Source organism: Seriola aureovittata, chromosome 5 (genome assembly GCF_021018895.1).
Source record: "Seriola aureovittata isolate HTS-2021-v1 ecotype China chromosome 5, ASM2101889v1, whole genome shotgun sequence".
Taxonomy (NCBI): domain Eukaryota; kingdom Metazoa; phylum Chordata; class Actinopteri; order Carangiformes; family Carangidae; genus Seriola; species Seriola aureovittata.
Genome location: NC_079368.1, coordinates 5,098,057 through 5,118,045, shown reverse-complemented (window position 1 = coordinate 5,118,045; position 19,989 = coordinate 5,098,057). Strand labels below are relative to the sequence as shown.

At 40.7% G+C, this 19,989-nt stretch overlaps 2 protein-coding genes across 3 annotated transcripts in view; one reads left to right on the top strand and one right to left on the bottom strand.

The window, feature by feature from the left end:
- Nucleotides 1–2,303, bottom strand: part of si:dkey-91m11.5 (PH_BCR_vertebrate and RhoGAP_Bcr domain-containing protein) — a 32,272-nt gene extending 29,969 nt beyond the window's left edge. Inside the window, exon 1 of the mRNA XM_056376228.1 lies at nt 937–2,303. Within this exon, the coding sequence (XP_056232203.1) occupies nt 937–2,296 (1,360 nt within the window). The 5' untranslated portion in view covers nt 2,297–2,303. The remainder of the gene's footprint in view (nt 1–936) is intronic.
- A 493-nt stretch (nt 2,304–2,796) lies between these two features.
- ift81 (intraflagellar transport 81 homolog) lies at nt 2,797–19,085 on the top strand. 2 transcript variants are annotated; one of them, XM_056376229.1, is made up of 18 exons: nt 2,797–2,976; nt 4,241–4,344; nt 4,441–4,621; nt 4,736–4,825; nt 5,166–5,231; nt 5,529–5,639; nt 6,833–6,917; nt 7,470–7,633; nt 7,716–7,811; nt 9,325–9,471; nt 13,317–13,466; nt 14,405–14,533; nt 16,111–16,200; nt 17,015–17,101; nt 17,249–17,320; nt 17,545–17,630; nt 17,895–17,940; nt 18,198–19,085. In XM_056376229.1, the coding sequence occupies exons 1-18, from the start codon at nt 2,797–2,799 to the stop codon at nt 18,378–18,380; spliced, it is 2,067 nt and encodes a 688-aa protein (XP_056232204.1). In that variant the 3' UTR covers nt 18,381–19,085. The 2 variants fall into 2 exon arrangements, with proteins under 2 accessions (XP_056232204.1, XP_056232205.1); XM_056376230.1 differs by lacking the exon at nt 2,797–2,976 and adding an exon at nt 3,660–4,107.
- Nucleotides 19,086–19,989: the final 904 nt, after the last annotated feature.

Below are 19,989 nucleotides of genomic sequence, written 5' to 3'. Positions count from 1 at the left end.
TACCCGACTCCTGTAACAAAGAGCCTCCCTAAATTTATCACGCTAGACAAACCCCTTTAAGTTAATTACTCTGCACCAAGGACAACAACACTGATGCGTGCTGACACGAAAACACTCAGGGTGGACAGGCCCGAGCGACTGGGAAGCCCGGGGGCAGCCGCTGTCTCAGTCAGAGCATCTCTGTGATAGTGCTGCAGCACTCAGCGGGCAAAGAGCAGAAGGGGACAAGAAAGAGGGGGCAGTGCCTGCTCACAAAAGGGAGAGAAATCCCTGCTCAAAGAGCTGCAAAACTACTGGGTTACTGTTAAGAATTCAGCATATGTAAAGTGGATCTTATCTTATCCAATCCCTTCATGGCAGATTTACTTTGTGCAGGGTCCAACATAGTGACAACCTGTTCGCGTTCTCTCTGAAAAGCTTAATCATGCTTAAATGGAAAGGGTTAACATCCCTGACACACTCAATATGGATGACGTCTGTGAAGAAGGAAATGAAATTCTCATTATTGGGATATTTTATCAAACCTGGCCTCTTTTTTTGTAGGCCACCTCAATCATCACAGCTTAGTTCCCCTCAAGTAAACCAGCTGCAGAACCGCAAGAAAACAACGAAAAACAAACAAAACATGCATTAAAAATAAAGTGCAAAATAATCTGGGTGCCAGAAAATATTTTAGGATGGATTTAGAGTATGGGGTCAAAACATTAGGACTTCATTAAAGAGATTGCAGGTGCATTTTACACATCAGTGACTTACTCTGGATCAAGGCCAGCCAGGGCAAGTACAGACATCTTTCAGACAGTGATTAGAGAGGGCCTTTAATGTGCTTTTTAGTACTTTATCATCTCTATCCATTAGAACACTTTTCAGTTTTTAATCCTCAATATGAAAGGCTTGAGGCACATCTGTGTTGTGCAGTGTGTCTTGCAGACCTACCCAAATCTCCTTGAACACTGTTGTCATGAGAGGTCCTGCTGGACGTGGTGGAGTCCCCATCACTTGGCCAGATCTGGCCCGTTTTGCGGACCCCGATGATGGAGGCCTCGGAAACTATCACCTGCTGCTTCAGATGTTTCTGAGAGAGAGGTGTGGGTGGGCTGCTGCTTTCAAACGACTGCTGGGAGTGCTGGGAGGGTGAGCGGCTTTTCTCCCTGTACATCTGATAGGTGGTTGGGCTGGGAGACACGTGGCTGGACTGGCCTGAGGAGAAGTCTTCCTCGCTGGATGTTAAGTTCTCATTGGAGCTGCAGTCCGGTGTGTAGCCTCCTCCTACGTCATCAAAGCTGCCAGGAGAGTAGGAGCACCTCGGCCAGGTGAGGTGTGCCTCTTCCTCTATGCTGTGGTCCCTAATGTGGATGACTCGGGTGTCACCGTCAGCCATCATTCCCCCAACATACACACTGGTGTAAGGCTGGCACTCAGCTGGCTGTCGCTCAGACTTCCCCCCAGTGGAACGGATCGCACTGTCTTTCAGGAAGTGTGGGTTTACCTCCGCATCATCATATGACCCATTGTAGCTGCAGTTCCCCTCAGTGGACCTGCCTCTCTGAACAGCCTTGCTGATGTCCCCTGTAGCAGCTGATAGGTTCCCTGGGAGGGAGTGCAGCGACCTTTTTCGCTCTATCTGCATGGCCTGACAGCCCAGGGTGCTGATCTTGTCTGAGACCTCCCTGTCGTTGACTTTGACCAGCCCTCGCTCGTGATGGTACTCCATGTTCACATAGAATGGTTTTTCCTGGCCGCCCATCACTGACAACCCTCTGCCGTCCCCTGCTGTGTGAGAGTTGGCTCTCCGGATGCGCTCAAAGTTGGATCTCAGAGCTGCCACTGAACCTGTGCCCACTGGAAAATCAGGAATCTCTGAGTCCTGCCGGACGGGTGACACCCCACCCTTCTGTTTGGCTGGGGATGCACCGTCCACCTCGCCCTCTGGATGTGGTATGCACCTTACTGTCTTCACATGCCCTCTCTGCTGCTGCTCCTCCGCCGTCACCTCATCTGTGTGGGACCTCTGGCTGTCTGTGCCACCGGGCAGGTCTCCATCTCTCATCAGGGGCATCCTTTTAAATCCCCATCTCTGCCCATCATAAGATTTCCTCTCTTTTGCAAGCAGAGTCTGCAGGTAGATCATCCGAAAGCGCTCCTTGTTTACTTCCTTCTCCAACTGCCTGATAGATGTCTTGCATTTGTCCAGCTCCTGTTCAACGTCCCCCAGTGTGTTCAGCTCCATGCAGGGGGGATCAGACTCTGGGAACTGGGCTCTCCATGCCTCCACAAACCCCACTGGTTCAACCATTGTTATTACTCTGACATAAACTATTCAATCAACTAACAAAACAGACATATCCACTTCTAAAGCATGAACTGGACTTAACTGTTTATAACTTAACGCCTTCATAGTGCTACATTCAAAAAGGAAAAGTGCTCTCCAGAGTAAGGAAGGAAAGGAGGAATACAGGGAAGAAAACCTGTTCAGTCTTACAAACAAAGAATAAAATCCTACAGAAGCAACATCACGCGTCCGTGAGTTTATCCTTGTTCTCGCACTTGATCTCTCCCTGTGCTCGACTATTCTCTGGAGAGCTTCTGTCCTCCTCTGTGTTTGGTGTCAGACTGACTGGCTGTTCCGTGGTGTTTTGGCTCTTCGTCAGCGTTACAGTTGCAGCTCAAAGAGGAGGAGCTACATGGACGTGATTCAGGCTTTCACTCCAAATACATACTTACCTAAAAAATAAAGAAGATGATTTGTAAAAATACTGCTTCTAATCGAAAACGAGTTTGCAGTTAAAGTTCATTATGGCAGGAGGAAATTCACCAGAACATATATTCCCGAGGAAATGTTGCTGTGACAGCTATGAAACATATGGTCCAATAAAGAAGACAAAGTGGCACCTTAAAGGCAGAAAACGTCCAGCAGCGAGGTCACCACGAGGGTTTTGTGCAGGATGGTGTTGTCTTGAAGCTGTTACACTTCAGGTGGATGAAGAAAAACGACGTCCCGACTTTCAAAACATCTACTCTTTGTTGCTAGCGCTTTTTTTTTTTTTTTTTTAGCACCTCTAAGTAACCAACTAATATTTTCGTCTTCCCATATGTAGTTCTAGATACTTATCCGCATGACACAGAACACTTGTCCTTTCAGTTATGTTAACTCAAGTTAAAATACAACCAAAGTTCACTGTGGTGCAACACAAAGCCGTGGCTCGTGGAAATGTCGCCATCTGACGGTTCAAAAGTTAGGACCATGACGGGATGGTGCGTTCAGGGTTCATGTACAGATTGAGACATCTCATGAAGAGATTTAAGGGGAATATTTTACACTGTTTGTGCGCTGTTAGGTGAACCATTACGATATTTAGGTACTGTCTACATGTATTAATGTTGCAGTTTATTGTAACTGCCGAAAAATAATGTAGGCTGTGTCAGATTAAATTACAAGATGTTCAAATGGAATCTGGGTTACCATAAAATACAATGCATATACAATTAAGTATATTTGTTTTAGTTTACGTTTATTCAAATTATGTTTTACCATAAAGCACATGTGGATAAGTTTTCAATATTTTTTGTATTCATTGTCTATCGTGTTACGAGTCAATTTGCGCATATTTAGCGCAAAATCTCTTTGAACATACTGTCTTAAACTACTTCCGGTTAGCTACCAATCCGCGACGCCTTTATGGTTTCCATGGGGCTGTTGACAACAACCGCTGCATTACTGTCTGCTAGCTAGCTAGCTGGTTGAAGATCGATAAGGCGACGTAACAAATATTTTGGAGATGTATCTTTACGATTTGTAAGTGGTTGGTTGACAAGGCCGCCATTAACTAAAGTGAGCTGGTCATTAGAGGGATTCTTCACGGGCTGCTTAGCTAAATTAGTCGACGACAGTTAGCTTTAACTGACTGTTAGCTGGTTAATCCAGCAAAGAAAAGGACGACAACGAGATTCAGCATTTCCAAGATGAGCGAACAGTTGAAATTCATCGTTGAGCAAATCAACAAAGATCCATTCAAGAAAAACTTTAACCTCATCACGTTTGACTCTCTCGAACCGATGCAGCTGCTGCAGATTTTAAATGATGTTCTAGCTGAAATAGACCCAAAGGTGAACAACTAGTGTTAGTTTCAACAACTGGAACTACAGATGTGTCAGTGCTTTTGTGTTATGCCTGTTTATATGTGGTATTCATGAATAATTGGTGATAGGTAACGCCACTTGCTGCTATTCCTGTTTTTAGCAAGCTATGGATATACGTGAAGAAATGCCTGAACAAACTGTAAAGAGGATGTGTGTTCTGCTGGGAATGCTGAAATACAGGCCTCCTGGAAACCTCTCTGATGTGTAAGTGACTTTACACCTATCACCTATCTTGCTGAGTGCAGCACTTGTTTGTACTATATTTTCATTACACGCTCTGCCTCTTCTCACCTCTTGCAGTAGCACCTTCAGACAGGGTCTGGTGACTGGCAGCAAACCTGTGGTGCACCCTATCCTCCACTGGCTACTGCAGAGGGTCCATGAACTGAAGAAGAGGGCTTACCTGGCTCGTTTCCTGGTCAAACTGGAGGTCCCTGCCGAGTTTCTGCAGGATGATGTCATCAATGACACCTATCACCAGGTTTGTCAATATATTACAGATACGGATACTATGTAATTTCCTAGTGCTCTTTTTTGGAATTGCTAATTACCTAAAACGTAAAATAGGCTTTACATTAGTGTTGTGTGTTCACAGTATGAAGAGCTGGTGGAAGGATTTAAGACGTATCACAAGGAGTGTGAACAGCTGAGGACCTCCGGCTTCTCCACAGCAGAAATCAGAAAGGTAAACAAAACAGTCAATAACCTTTTACAATCTTTGTTGGTTGATGCAAAGCTTTCTCAGTATAAAACTGGCATTTACAATTAGTCAATTTTCACAAAATGAATTACAACTATTTTGATAATCATTTAAGTCAGTTTTTAAGCAAAGATACCAAATTTCACTGTTTCCAGGTTCTCACATTAGGATATATTTGCTGATTTTCTTTCTCTTCTAGTGTGTTAAACTAAATCTTGGGGTTTTGGACTACTGGTCAGAGAAACAAGTAATCTAAATATGATAAATTTCCTCTCCCAATTGATACAGTTTTCTCTGAAATTATTCATCTTATCTTTGATAACAGGACATTAGTGCAATGGAGGAGGAGAAAGACCAACTAATCAAACGTGTGGAGAGGCTGAAGAAGAGGGTAAGGCAGATTGTTCTGGGAGGCCCCTTCACTCTTGCAATACTTGGAGGGCTTTAGGATTCACTGAGGAATGAAAACATGACCTCAGACATATATTATCAGCTCCTCTAATAGACTTGACAAGTTGCAATGCTGTCTTAACAAGGCTGTGAAGTAATGGGGTGTTTATTTAATGGGTCTTATTTATAGGCCCTGCCAAAAGGTGAAACCTGACTCTGTCAGAGGTGTCTCAGTTATTTCTGCTGACCATGTGATAACTTGCATATTGGACATGACACTAACCTGTCAATCCACTAGGTGGAGTCAGTGTCCAACCATCAACGGATGCTGGAACAGGCCAGACAGCTGCGAGTGGAGAAAGAGAGAGAGGAGTCCCTGACTCATCAGAAGCAGGAACAGAAAAACCAAGTAAATGCTTGTGATTAATTGTGGTTTATCATCACATTTGCACCTGTTGGTATATTTTACAGTGACATCATAGACCAGCCGAATAATATGCTGTCAGCTGTGGAGGACTGAAAAGACAAATTAACATGTTGTATCTCAGGTGTTGTAGCTTTTTTCCATTTACCATTAAGCTTTTGCAGCACCTCACACTATAAGATCTTTAGTCCTTGTTTCCCATTTGATATTAGGGCTGAAACAACTTGTCAATGACATGATTAGTTGATTGACAAATAATTAATCGGCAACTATTTTGATCATCGATTAAAGAATTTTCAAGCATGAATAGTGAAAAAATGTCAAATAGCCTCTAGTTTCAGTTTCAGCCTCTCAAATGAGAGGATCATATCATTTGAAACTGAAAAGTGAGTTTGGAACTGTTGGTCAGACAAAACAAGACATTTGAGGACGTCACCTTGGTCTGAGAAGTTGCAATAAGCATTTTTTCACTATTTATGACATTTAATAGACTAATGATTGGTTGATTGATTAAATAATCCCGAGATGAAATTGATAATGAGCCCTATTTGAAATACTCATCGACAATAGAGTAGAGATATTTCAAATAATTACAGAATTAATTTGTGGCCTCCTGTGAAACTATAATATAATATTCAATTTTCAATATTATAATTATTATAGCTTTTGTTGATTATAAATGTAAACATTTTCAAAGTCAAATTTTCAAGGGATGATAAAGTTGGTTGAAAAGAACTGTTTGTGAGAGAACAGACAGCTTTAAAAAATATCATACTTTTATTGAGACATGTTGAATAAATCTTAAAAGGTAAATTAATTTATAATGTGCTGTCAGAAAATTAATTGGCAACAATTTTGATGATCTCAATTCTTTGGCATTCAAGCAAAAAGAAATCACTGCTTTCAACTTCTCAAATTTGATGGTTCTCTTAGTCACCTATGAAAGAAATGGGAATACCTGTGAGGCAACACAAGCAATTTCATGATGTCACCTTGAACTCTGGTTAAATAAGATGGGCATTGTTCATTATTTTGTGACATTTTGTAGACCAAAACATTGACGTATTAATCCAGAAAATGGTCAATAATGAAAACAGTTGTTGGCTGCAGCCCCAATCTTTAGTGTTGTTCATTTTCCCACGTTAACCTGTGTTAGTAAACCACTTTTGTCTCTGCAGCTGTTCCAGGCAGAGCAGAGACTACAGCGATCACAGCAGCAGTTGAAGGATTTGCAACAGGCAGCAGCAGATGCCAATCCAGAGAGTGAGTGTCCGTGTCCTGCTGTTGCTTCTGCAGGACACAGCTGGATGGGAAGTTCAAGGACACAGCAGAGCGTTAGGGGGTCGCTCAGCTAATAGGCTTTCATCTGTTGAAACCCTCTAATTACACTGATCTTTGAAGTGCTATAATACATCTTATCTGATGTTGAAATTGTCTCCTTTTGTTCTCATCTGGTATTGGGCTCTTCTGCCAGAAGAGAGATTTACACATTTGCAGCTTCTAAAATGATCTGTGCAATGCAGACTGAAGTGTAGCTGCACAATTAGTCACTTATCACTGTTACTGTATGTGTGTGTCCAAATAAGTAAGTAAGTAAGTGCTATATAAGTACTTGCCGTTAAACAATGAAATTATTAAAAGGCTATTTCAATATCAGTTCATTTTATAAAAAATATTAGTGGTGCGTTTTTCCGTTTTCTCTGTGGCTTTGTATATGTAAGTGGTGTTCAGCTTGACTCAATCAGGGCCATTGAAGCCTTACAGGCTTTCAAAAACATTAAGCTCAAAATTAATTAAAAGCTCCATCTCTTTCAGGCCTAATGAAGAGGCTTGAAGAGGAGATCAAGATCAACTCCTACATGGTCTCAGAGAAACTCCCCAAAGAGCTGGTGGGTATGAGGCGTACAGTGCAGTACCTTCAGAAGGTGGCGTCAGAGCCTGCCATGGGCCAGGCTGATCTCCAGGAGCTGGAGGACAAGGTCAGGAACAGTGTGGTGTTACATCTGTATACCTTTCTGATGTGTTTGTTTCTGAGTGACCTTTTAATTTACACTTCAACAGATTAAAGAAGCTGATTCTCAGATAAACCAGCTGATTGAGAGGAAGATGATGAGAAACGACCCCATGGACGACAAACTGACCCTTTACAGGCAACAGGTGCTGACTTTATTGAAATTCTGTGACGTCTTTCATCTTTTAGTCAAATTTAGTCTTGTGTGAAGTTTGCTCTGTGGGTGCTGGCTGTGATGCTGTGTGATGTTAAAGGTGCCCTGTGGAGTTTTCACAAACACAAGTTGTTTCCTGTCAGTGTTACTCACCAGAGAAACGCAGTGTGTGTCTCCTTGAGGTCGAGGAACATAAAAACAAAACAAGGATCCACTCAAAAACAGCTTCATAGTGCTGACCGCTAGAGGTCAAAGACTCCACAGGGAGCCTGAGGTGCCGTGCAAAGGTTTATTTATGTTAGAGAAAATCAGTGCATTGATGTGCATTGGATTATTTATTTGTTTGCTAACAAGGGGTAGCAGTGCATAGGTCATCCTTCTTTCCCATCCTCTCATGAAGGAGTGCTGCTCATGTGCTTGAGTGGAAAGCTTAAAAATCTGATGAAGTTTTAGGATATCATTTTTAGGCACTATTCTATAAATATAATGTGTGTAGTGTTTAGTTCAGCTGTCTACAAAATTAAATATCCCCTTCAGACATTTTTTAATACATAAAAATTACATAGAATAAATTTTTTTTTTCCACAAAAAAGTTTAACCATCTAATCTAGTTAGGTTTTAGAAAATCACATCTACTCCTCCCTCTTTGAAAAATCAATAATTTGCTGAATGAATATGCAAATATTTTTTCATTTCAAAAGTGTAAATGCTCGACACAAGATGTTTCCAACTGCACTGAAAAGTTTGTTCTCAGTGTGTGTGACCCGGAGGCTTCAAGTTTCCACATCACTCCTGTATAAGTTACATCTTCGATCATGACTGGCTTCCAAACTAGATGTGATCATAAAACATGCTCATATGTGCATGTGTTAATCTATTGTGTTCAAGGGTTTTGTCTCACACAAAGTCCTTTCAATATGGACGTCAACTTACTTAAAGCAAACTGAATGTGCTGAAGTTTAGAGCCCAAAGAACATAAAACATGTAACTGTCCAAATAGTTAGGTTCTGTACTGTGTATCATTCTGCACAGTGAAGCTCAAACAACCAAGTGATGTAACAATTTTTGTGTGATTGTGAAGATTTTGTTTAGAACGACACTGTAGACACGTTCTTATAGACCAATACCTCAAGAACAATATGTAGTAGTAACATCATACTGATGCCACAGGAGTAGATGAGCTGATAACATTTTGGAGCAACTTTCAGCCTAAATTTGCATATTATTGAGGGAAGACTAATTTCCTTGAATTTTCTGTAATTCCTTTGAGCTAACAAATTCAAATTGATACTAGGTATGTGCCTTGCTGCTTTAAGTTGCATATTAATGCGGAAAAAAGGGTTTTTCTTAACTTCTATTAGCAGTCTTGATGATAAATATATATATATATATATGAAAGTAACATTCCAATGGTTCAACGACATTCAGTCTCCCATGGGTTAATAGTCACTCTGCAGAAACTCTTTTGTCATGTTTGTATATCTAATGTAACATGACTCCTGCAGGCTTCCATCATCATTCGAAGGAAGGAGTCAAAGGCAGAGGAGCTTCAGGAAGCGAGGGAGGAGCTTGCGGCGGCAGACAGGGAGCTGAGACAGAGGAGCAGCCAGGCACAAGCCTCAGATGGGGCAGAGGTCATCCGGGGTGATGAGGTACACTTGGAAGTGCTTCTTACAGTCACAAAATAATACATCCACTGAATGTCAGCCACCTCTGAACTTCTCCAGAGCCATGTTGATGTAATTAGTATTTGTTACATACATGATGTTTCAGCTTTATGTATGATAAGAATTTTAATGCTAGTTGCCAAGAGAAGAAACATTTTCTGTATGGTTATCTTCTTTGTGTACAAGGTAACAGTCACCATCACCTACAGAAACTGCAGCTTTATCTGAGTGCACACAAGTAGATCTGCAAACCGCAGAAAACACAAGAGGCTATTTCTGTTCTTATCCAAACACACACGGGCTCACTGTCTAATGTTACTTATCCCTTTTCCTTACTCTCCCTCACATTCCCATACTGAGCCATAAATAGAACACAACAGAGAATATCCAGAACAAGGAACTGTGCTGGACAAAGTGCCTGAAAGTTGGCTTTTTCCTTAATCTTTAGTATAATCAGTCCCCTAATTCAAGTCAGCTGGACACGTTAAACAGACTTGGGGCATAAAACCTTTGTCTTTATTTATATCCCATGACGAGGATGTACTCCCCCTTTCAGACACATGGCATGGTCTGCTCTGAGCTGTCACGTTGATCAACCGGACTGAGCCACTGACGAGGAGGAACAATATTGTTGCACATAAGTCAGAAGCCCTCAGGCAGTCACTTCTTCTTTTGCCTGTGCATACATTAAGCTTACAGCTCAAGCGTCTACGCCAAACAGTTCTGTATTAGCAAAGGGCCGCTGATAGATGGAGGTTGTGCTTTGACCACTGTGTGTGCACTCCGTGGATGAGAATTTTTATCACCTGGTGTTTGACGCACATTGATATCCGTGAGGTACGAGCTATAGTCGCAGCATGTATGAAATGACAACAGCTTTCTTCCTCCTCTGCTGTTTTCTGTCTGGCTGCTGTGTGTTGCCCCAATCCTGACCCTGACCTCTGACCCGCATATATAGGGGGAAAGAAAAGAATTGTCTATAGAGTTTAGAAAAAAAACACTATCACAAATATTTAAGATACTAGTATCATTTTAGCATTGGTTAAACTAGTGCCACATTATTTTTGTTAGATACAGAGTTAGAAAAGATTGTTACCAGGCTGGACAACCAACTGGGCCAAGTTGGCAACTGGGACCCCAGATCTGAGAGGCCCCAAAAGTCCCTGGTTCACTCTGTGTAAACTTATTTTGGTAATTCTATTAACTGCAAATTTATTCTAGAGTTTGCACCTCTCAAGGGGCCTTGTGAGAAAATGTAGTTTTAAGACATTAATTTAGTTTATATTTTTAGTCATATAGTGAATGAACTGTAGTTATAAGGAACTTGTAGGATTGGGACACAATGTACATGAGGATGGTAGGTGGGGGGTGGGGAGGGTCAATAGGGACCTAGAATAATATTTTGGCAGATTTTGTTAGCTTTAGACTGAGCCATCCTAGCTGTTTCCCCGTTTCCAGTCTTTATGCTAAGCTAACCTAACGGGCTGCTGTCTCTAGTGTTATACGAAGAATTGAAAGTGATATTGATCCATCTCAGCTGACTCTTCACATGAAAGTAATTTGAGTTTCTCAAAATGCCGAATTATTCCTTTTAAACAAGAAAGACCAATGCTCATCTGGCCTCTATTCTGTACTTTATGTTTTTGTACCAACGGCTTTTGTTAGCGATGTAACGGGACAAACATGAAAGGGGATGGTGTTCCTGCAGCAGAGACAAAACTAAAATTTTCACTGACTCTGGCAAACGATAGAGGGAGTGAAATATCAGTGGAAAAGTTATTTCCAACATGTTTATTCCTTTCAGGAAGAGAAGAGAAAGCAATCATCTGAGTAAGTAGGGAGAGGTAGCAAAATCTTCTTCATCACAGGAAGAAATATTATGAGGTGGTGTGTAAAATGTGTTTGTAATACCACTGGTATAAGACAGAATAGTGTGCTGATGTCTGTATTTGAACCATTGTCTATGTTCTACATTAATTATACTGTAATTATATAATTATTATGCATTAATTATACTGACTAATACCTTTAAGTCTGACTGAAATGATGAGAGGGAGCTGTTTGTCAAGACAAAGAGGGCCCTCGAGACTAAACATGAATGAAGTTAATGGAGACTGTTTTGTCAAACACAGCTTATCAGACTCCTTCGTAGTTTTGGGCCATCAGCCATGGTGGAGATGATCACTTTATCAGAGGTATTTTCCATTCTGCTGGTTATGTGTCATCACATGCCACCTACCAACTGCAGGGTCTGTCTGAGAGGGATGACTCCATCTGCTCGTCATTGATTGGCCAGTAACATAAAACCACTTTGTCGTCCAGCCTCATCACACTGGTTAAATTTAGCTTCACTTCAGTCAAGACAGTATCAGAAATCTGAGTCACATACACGATTTTTTTACTTGTCAAAATGTAGAGATCTGTATTGTAACTGGCTAGATTTTATTTTATTTATTTGGAGTATCTGCTGCACCATTTATATTTCCATGAACTGTATGCAAGTGTGTGTTGGGGTGTCTAAGTCAAGTGTGTTACGATTGAGCTGCTGTTCAGTTTGACAGCAGTTGTTTTGGGGACACAATGTCGGGAACACTATGCAGTATTATGCTGCTGCACTAATTCCTCTCTCAGCCATGTCTGCCCTTGATGTCCCAAAATACACAAAGAATATATGTACACACACACACACACACACTCACACACACACACACACACACCCACACGCACATCAAGCTTCATAGATCCCCAAAGGACATGAAGCACATTGTGATTTCTGGGGCTGTTCTCCCGTGTCCATGTTCATTTATAGCTGCTCTTCATTGTGGAGGAGTTTCACTGTGTCCCAACAGACAGACAGGGCGGGGAGTGACTGAACATCCACTTAAAGCAGTTATTCTGCCAGATGAAGCTGTTTGCTGTACATAGCTGGCTGTGAACCTGAAAGGATCGAGTGACTGTTTCAGATCATGGCATGGCCCACAGGGCCCTCTGCTGCAGTCACTGCTGTTTTCTAATCCCTTCCCTCCCCTGGCTCAACCCTTTGTCTTCGCCTGTGGCCTTTCATAGTGTCTCAGCTGTGCTGGACACCAAGTCGACAAATATAAACTGTATTTATGCATCTTTCATTGAATTTCCCAAAGAAGAATTTACATTGTCTTGCTTGCAGCAGGCCCAAAAGCATTGATTTCTTTGAACCACTAGTGATGTAAAAATATTTGCTCATTTTTGTTTAAAGCTGCTGTAATCAATATTTATATATTTAAAATGTATCAAATTGTGTATGTGAAAAAAATCACTCTTTTTAGCCTCTTTCAGCTTCTTGTTTTGGCTTTACAGCCTGCAAAATTACTACTTTTGGTTCATTCGCACTCTTCTCATTAGCATTGTCTCCAGCAGCAGCAGCAGGCAGCTGTTTTCAGAGAAAAAAGTTCTAAAAACCAACTGTGCACTATCTGTCCAGCATCAAGTATCTGCCAGACAAAGTTAGCAACTAGCTGGTGAACATTTAGCAGCTCAGATATTTCCTCAGGAGTTAGTGGAGACTAAACCTGAGCCAAAGGGAATACTCACATTTGTCAACTAACCACAAATAAATTCTTATGTTGCTCCATAACTGCTGAATGTGTAAACAAGCAACTGTTTGCTAACAGTTCACCATATGTTCACAGGAGTGTGAGTGACCTCTTAAGTGTCAATTTGGTGTCACAAAGAAACTGCCGGATTTCATTTGAAAGAAATATTGATATTCTTTTCTCTTAACACTAATATTCTAATACAGTGTTCGTTTGATTTAAAGGTAATGTTGAATTCTGTGTCTTTGTTCTTCAAAGCTGAAACGTTTGGTGGTGAAATTGCGGAGCAAGGGAACTGTGTACAAGAAGAAACGTCAGGAAATTGCTGAGCTGAAAGCCGAATATGGAGTCCTGCAACGAACAGAAGAGATTCTCAAGGAGAGACATGAGACCGTTCAACAGAAACTGGTAACTCGTCACTCATTTTTTAAACTTTCATGTAAAACAAAGAAGATGTTATTTACACCAAAGCAAAGTAAGGATTGGGATCTAATTGTTGCCCTTACTTTACGTCTTTTGAAATCCTTTGGGGTGCTACAGTAAGTCATGAGAAGAAGTACATTGAATACATACATACAACTATAAGGAAAGCAGTCAGTCAGTTTTCTTCTTTTACTGACGATTGACATGTGAATGCCACATTGACCTGCCATCATTTGTTGGCCAGTGAGCGGCTCAGTAAGTTGCACAAGAACATTTGAGTGGTCGTATTAAAGGACACTTTAGTAATCATCATTTTTAATGCCCCATGTTGCACCAGGACCACAGAAATCCCCCTATCTGCTTTTAATGCCCTCTGTGCCCTGTAGCATTCATACTGTACCCCCTCCGTCCCTCTCAGACACTCAGACTGCCATTCCAAAAGTGCTGTTTTCACTTGATCTCTCCATTCACACAGTTTGTGTTAACAGTGAAGTGGTAGAAGCTTCCTGGAAATGGCTTCACACCTCTGTGCGGTCCCAGCACCTGACTTGTTGATAGGCTGTCTGACGCAAGCAGAGCTGCTATTTCTGATAGCTGCATCTGCTGTTTCTCCTCTGTCTGCATCCCACACAATGATTTGTCAAAGCAATGAAAGTTTTCCTGCTGGTCACATGTCTAGCTGCCGATGTGTCCGCCCCTCTCTGTCTGGCTGATTAAAAGCTTTGTGTTTGAATCAGCTTCATGAGCTAACTTTAGCTGCATGTGGAGTAAAATTGTATGTTAAAATCATTTTCAAAAAAAGAATGCATTCAAATTGTCAAGTCATTGATAGACAGGTAGTCATATTTTTTGACCATTTGATTTCATTGCTGAAACTGTTCATGTACAGATGAGTTACCATGTGTCGCTGTTGTGTTTCAAAGCAAACCGTAGAAGCTGAGAAGGGAATCTCTGGCTACAGTGACACTCAGGAGGAACTGGAGAGAGTGTCTGCCATCAAGAGTGAGCTAGATGAGAAGAAGGGCCGCACACTGGATGACATGTCTGAAATGGTGACTATACTACTAGTACTACTTTATGATGACATCACATCAAATTTAGTTTTTTTTACAAATATGTATTAAACAAATACAAATGATGTTTTTTACTACATAGTAAAGATATACTGTGCCATTGTCCCTATCTAACCTAGAATATACTAAAGCCTCTACACAGTGGTGGCCCACCCACACAACACAGGTGTTTTCACTTAGTTTGGCTAATTAGAGCTAATTAGAGTCTCCTTAATAACCGTATGAGCCTGTACAGACTGTGTTTGAGTGGCATCCTCTTCATTCTGTAAGGGCAGGACATCTTATGTTGTTATTATTATTGGCCTTTTTTTTTTTTTACAGAGGACATTTTGACATGTCACAGTAGGAAAACAGCAGTTATAAATAATAAAATCAATGAAGTCTGAGGGCCCTGGTATATGCTGGCTCACTGTCATGACTTAATGGGACACTAAAATGGAACTGAGCCATCATTAATATTATTAGTAACACCTGTGCTTTTCCTACTTTAACGCTGTCTCTTGTGAAAAGGGCCTATTAGTACCTATTGGTCCCAACATAACTCCACCCAACTTCAGTTTTAGCAGAGGTCTAATAATCTGGAGTGAATACACCTGTGCTGATGTGCAGAGCCTTTAACTAGATTTGAAAGTTCAATTTTCAAGTTTTCAGATATCTCCACCTGTACATTGCCAAGGGAAATACATTATCCCAGCATACTTCATCTAAATAAATATCTATTTTATTTTTTATACTATCTATTTAACTAACTAAATACATTTGTAAATATCTCTACAAATGCAAGTACTTATGTACATACTTTGTTATTTATGGTTGAGTTATTTTCTACTTTATTCTATTGTTATACTTGTTTTTCTTCTACCTTGTTTTTTCCTATGCTGCTGTAACAAGTGAATTTCCCCGGTGTGGGACCAATAAAGGTTTATCTTATCTTATCTTATCTTATCTTATCTTATCTTATCTTATCTTATCTTATCTTATCTCACAGCTTCGGTTTTATTTATCACCCTGTCATCCTTCTGTGGTCAATGCCCAGAGGGAAGCAGTCGCAGCTCATTAGGCCATGCTCCAAGCTGTAGTGAGTTTGTTGATCAGTCTGGCAGCGAGTACATTTGGCAGCCTGCAGACCACTCCTAATGAATGAGTCAAGCATCCCTGGCTCCAATCTGAATGTAGGAAATAGTGGAACTGCACTGCAAACCCATAAAGCAGAAATTTGTAATGTTATGATGAATACTTAACAAACTGTTACTGAAAACTATCAAATAATCTCTGTTGTGGTTTATGGTGACGCACCAAAGTGGCATCTTTACCCTGGATATAGACACTTTAGTCCTTTTATTTTATCAGAGATTTGTCAGGTTGCACCTGCCTGGGTGACAATGCTGCCAAACTTCATCATCTCAGTAAATCATTAGTCACAGTCGCATTACCTGCTGTTTTCTTTTCAGGGTTTAAATGTATATACATTAAATGAGTTAAAAAGTCCAGCATGAAATACCGTTTCCTCTCACTTTACATTGTGATAATTGTAAGATTTATATTTGTTTTTACAGGTGAAGAAATTAAACTCCATGATAGTGGAGAAGAAGTCGGCTCTAGCTCCAATTATAAAAGAACTGAGGTCACTGAGACAGCGGTGTCAGGTGAGCGTTGTCCACATTACAACACCTCTTCCTCACAAAATCCTCACACCACATCAATTAGTGTTTGTAAAGAAAATGGGCCACCTATTTAAATGACCACATTCAAATAAGAACTTCCAAAAGGCACATTTTGTCCCCTTTCACACTAAAATCCCATCAAGAAGTTGATGCTGATTTCTCACCCCGGAGTCATTCTTATTCGTCATTCTAACTAATCTGTTCTGAATTGGATATAATTCATTCATACTCTAAAATCCTATTTTGTGCACAATGTATAGGAAGCAAGCCATTGCAAGATGCAGCTCTCACATCTCACAAACGACTCACATATTCCCCCTGCAGAGCCACAGCAGAATCATTTGATTGAACTATACATTTTAAATTCAAGCCAATAAGAATGAACTTGTATTGTGTTTGTGTGTTGTGTTGGTCTGGGTCCATTAAGAATAATTTACATAGTCCATAAATAAAATGCATGATGGGAAAGCCCCCCCACATCGCTGAGCTAAAGCAGAGGATTAAATTTTCCTACACGTGTTCCCAGAATCACTCTTCCATTTTACTGGGTAATGTCTGCTAATGAAGAGCTGCAACAGGAAGACATAAATAGACTTTGTAAGAGCCTGTGGTAAGTTAAACTGCTCCAATGCCAGCTGTGATCTTATGTTGATGTGAAACAGTGCTATGAGAATGACAAGATTGTTTAAAATGTGTATTCTATGTATTTTTCTCAATTCTAATTCAGCATACAGTACGTGAAATCATTTGTCTCTTAGTTCCTGTGTACTGACTGTTTGGATTCTGATCTAAATAGGAGCTCAGCCAGGAATATGAGGAGAAGAAGGTGCAGTATGAAAGTTGTGCTGCTGGTCTGGAGAGCAACAGATCTAAATTGGAGCAGGTAATAATATCAATTATCCTGCATTAGAATACAGTCAACAGTTTAAATATATTCATACATGTTTATCCAGTGTATTTGTGTATAATATTTTATCTCTTTGGCATAGTGGAATACTGCATGTCTATATTCTTCTCATGTTTTTTTCAGGAGGTGAAAGCTTTGAGAGAGGAGACGGCACAGGAGGAAAACCAGTACCATCATATTAACTCCATGTCAGAGGCACGTATTTTAATGATAGTTGTTTAAAGCAGAAAAAAACATCCAAGCTATTTGCCACAGATAGTGTATCTGTTTTACAAGCCAAACATGGTAAAATTAGAAGTGATACTCGTTACGGCCCATATTTGCTGCAGGAGTGGATAAAATGTCATAGCATTTTGCAAGAGACCAGCCCCCAAACACCCACTGTGACAATAAACCCGATCCATCTCTGTCCTTTACAGATCATTGAGATGCAAATACAGCGGGCGGCTGACGAGATGAAGGCCTACGTGTCCTCTGATCCACAAGAGAGGAAGAAGGCCATTAGGTGAGCATGCTGAGTCGGGTCAACCAGCTGCTCGAAAGATGAGACGCCCTTTTTACTTCATCAAGCTCTTATTACAACACAGTCAGTTAAACTGCTGCCACTTTATTCCTTTTTTATCACACAACAGAGAGAGTGGTTAGAAAGTCATCACCACACCTTGTGATATCAAGATATGCTGATACACCACACCTCTCACTGGGTGAGATCAACCTGTGAGATTGTGATGGCTTGCATTTGAATGATATTCTTCTTCTTCTTTTATAGGGAGGTGTACATGAAGAACATTTCAGAACAGGAGTTACTTGGCAAGGTGAGAAACATGTGTCCAAGAACTGATGTAGCAGTTGCCATGGGTCATTACTTGGAAGTATCCCTTTATTCTGTCAAGTACATGAGGACACGAACAGGGTAGACAAGGAAACTAACTGGGAGCTTTCAGAACTGCATTAATGTAAAGGAGTATATATTTATTTTGCTAACATGTTTGGCCAGTCAGGCTCTAAACAGCGACCAGACTCTTCTCTTTCTTTTGACCTACTAATCACTTTGTTCCTTTGTGGACTCTAGAAGTTACGTGAGAAGCAGAAGATGGTAAGAGAGAGCCACAGCGCCAACATGGAGCAGATGAAAATGTGGCGGGACCTGGAGCAGCTGATGGAGTGCAAGAGGCAGTGCTTCATACGAGCTCAGAGCCAGGCATCTATTGGTCAGGTCATCCAGGAGGGAGGAGAGGATAGGCTGGTGCTGTGAGGTCATGTGCAGGCAGAGTCAGCTACAGGTCACCTACAGTACATACACTACCGGAGCTTAATGTTCAATAGCCTCCTGTAACATGTCTTAAAAGTATGACAGTACAGGGTTGTTAAATAACTGTAACTGCACACTATAGTACCTTCAAATAACAGGTACAAGGTTTGTTTCCTTGTGTTGGTAGGGTTCAGTTTTCCCTCCATCTTGTCCGTTACACACTGCCATCGAGTTTCACTTGACAGTTTATCTTGTGGAACCAGTAACTTGGTGGTGATGACACAGTTTAAGATGCTTTGAGAATCCACAACTTAAAAAAACATGTATCAGGAGGTGTTGCAGGACAAGGGTTTTCACTCTGTCCCGCTGGAGAGTCCTAATTCACACATCTTTAAGAATACACTTTCAATCAAAGCCTCCAAAGATAATAGCATACAAAGTGGTGCACTTGGGATGTGGCCATGGTCAACTATTTTTGGCAACGACAACCACGACCTTGGACAGATTGTCTTGCCAATTTTGGAATTCACTGGGACCGCCATTGCTTTGGACAGCGCAGATGTAATAGTCAGTTTATTCAGTCTGTTTCTACTATATATAATAACATAGTTTATTTTTCTCTAATAGATCCTATTTCAAAATAAACTTTTTTTGTCTGAAAGACATTGTGGTTGTCTTTCTATATATATTAAATGTATTTTATATTCATTTTGACTCATGTTTCATTATAATGGTCTTAAATGATAACAGACAGCTGCCCGTCCATAAATTCCATGGTGTGATAATTTCAGTTTAAACAGAATAAGACATACACTGAATACCTGCTGTGAGACTGAAATTTGACATTAATTAACAGCATTATGTTTTTCTTTAACTGGACTGGTATGAAATGTTAAATATTATTTAATATAAATCAGTACTAAACTACATGAGGGATGGAGTAAATTTTAGTTGCTATACTGATTTATTATTACCCTTTTTTTTTTTAGCAAATAACATAGCACACACCTCTGCACACAGACTATGATTTGTGTGTCCCACGTTGTTCCCAACAAATGTCTTCTTGGATGCTTCAAGATCCCACCATCACTCCCACAGAAACTTAATTAATATACTGTTGACAAGCCAATGTTTGTGGCTCTTGTGCCAAACAGATCAAGTGTGTATTGTAAAAGGCAGCTTGGTGTCCAACTGGGCACTGCTATGTTATTAATGCTGCAGCACTTTGTGCTTCTTGGGGCCTTATTAAAACGCTTTAACAGATGATGCATGCCAGCCCTGTAAAACAGCTGACAACGCTACCCCCTAAAGAACACAATGTGTGGTGGAGGGGTTAACCTTGTGCCCTCACACATCTATCGCAATTTGGCTGTCTTTACAGCTGTAAAGCAGATGTAGATAATTAATCAGGGATAGCCTGGCTTTATTAATTGTTTCTGGAGAAAAAACTTGAGGCAGTGGTTTTTCTTTGCTCTAGCTGGTGTAACATGCCTGAGACGTTGATCTGTGGTTCATCTTTTTTTTTTTTCATGAACTCATTCCTGTCAAAGAAAAACAAGGGGCCCGAGTCAAGTGTAAATGAGGTAGTAATACAATAAGACATGGGACCTCT

What these genes read in the sequence shown, in the direction of transcription:
- ift81 (XM_056376229.1), top strand. Translation starts at nt 2,797, where the DNA reads ATGGCAGGAGGAAATTCACCAGAACATATATTCCCGAGGAAATGTTGC. An exon ending in CACTGAGACAGCGGTGTCAG is followed by an intron (nt 16,201 to 17,014) that starts GTGAGCGTTGTC and finishes TGATCTAAATAG; the next exon opens with GAGCTCAGCCAGGAATATGA. An exon ending in AACAGGAGTTACTTGGCAAG is followed by an intron (nt 17,941 to 18,197) that starts GTGAGAAACATG and finishes TGTGGACTCTAG; the next exon opens with AAGTTACGTGAGAAGCAGAA.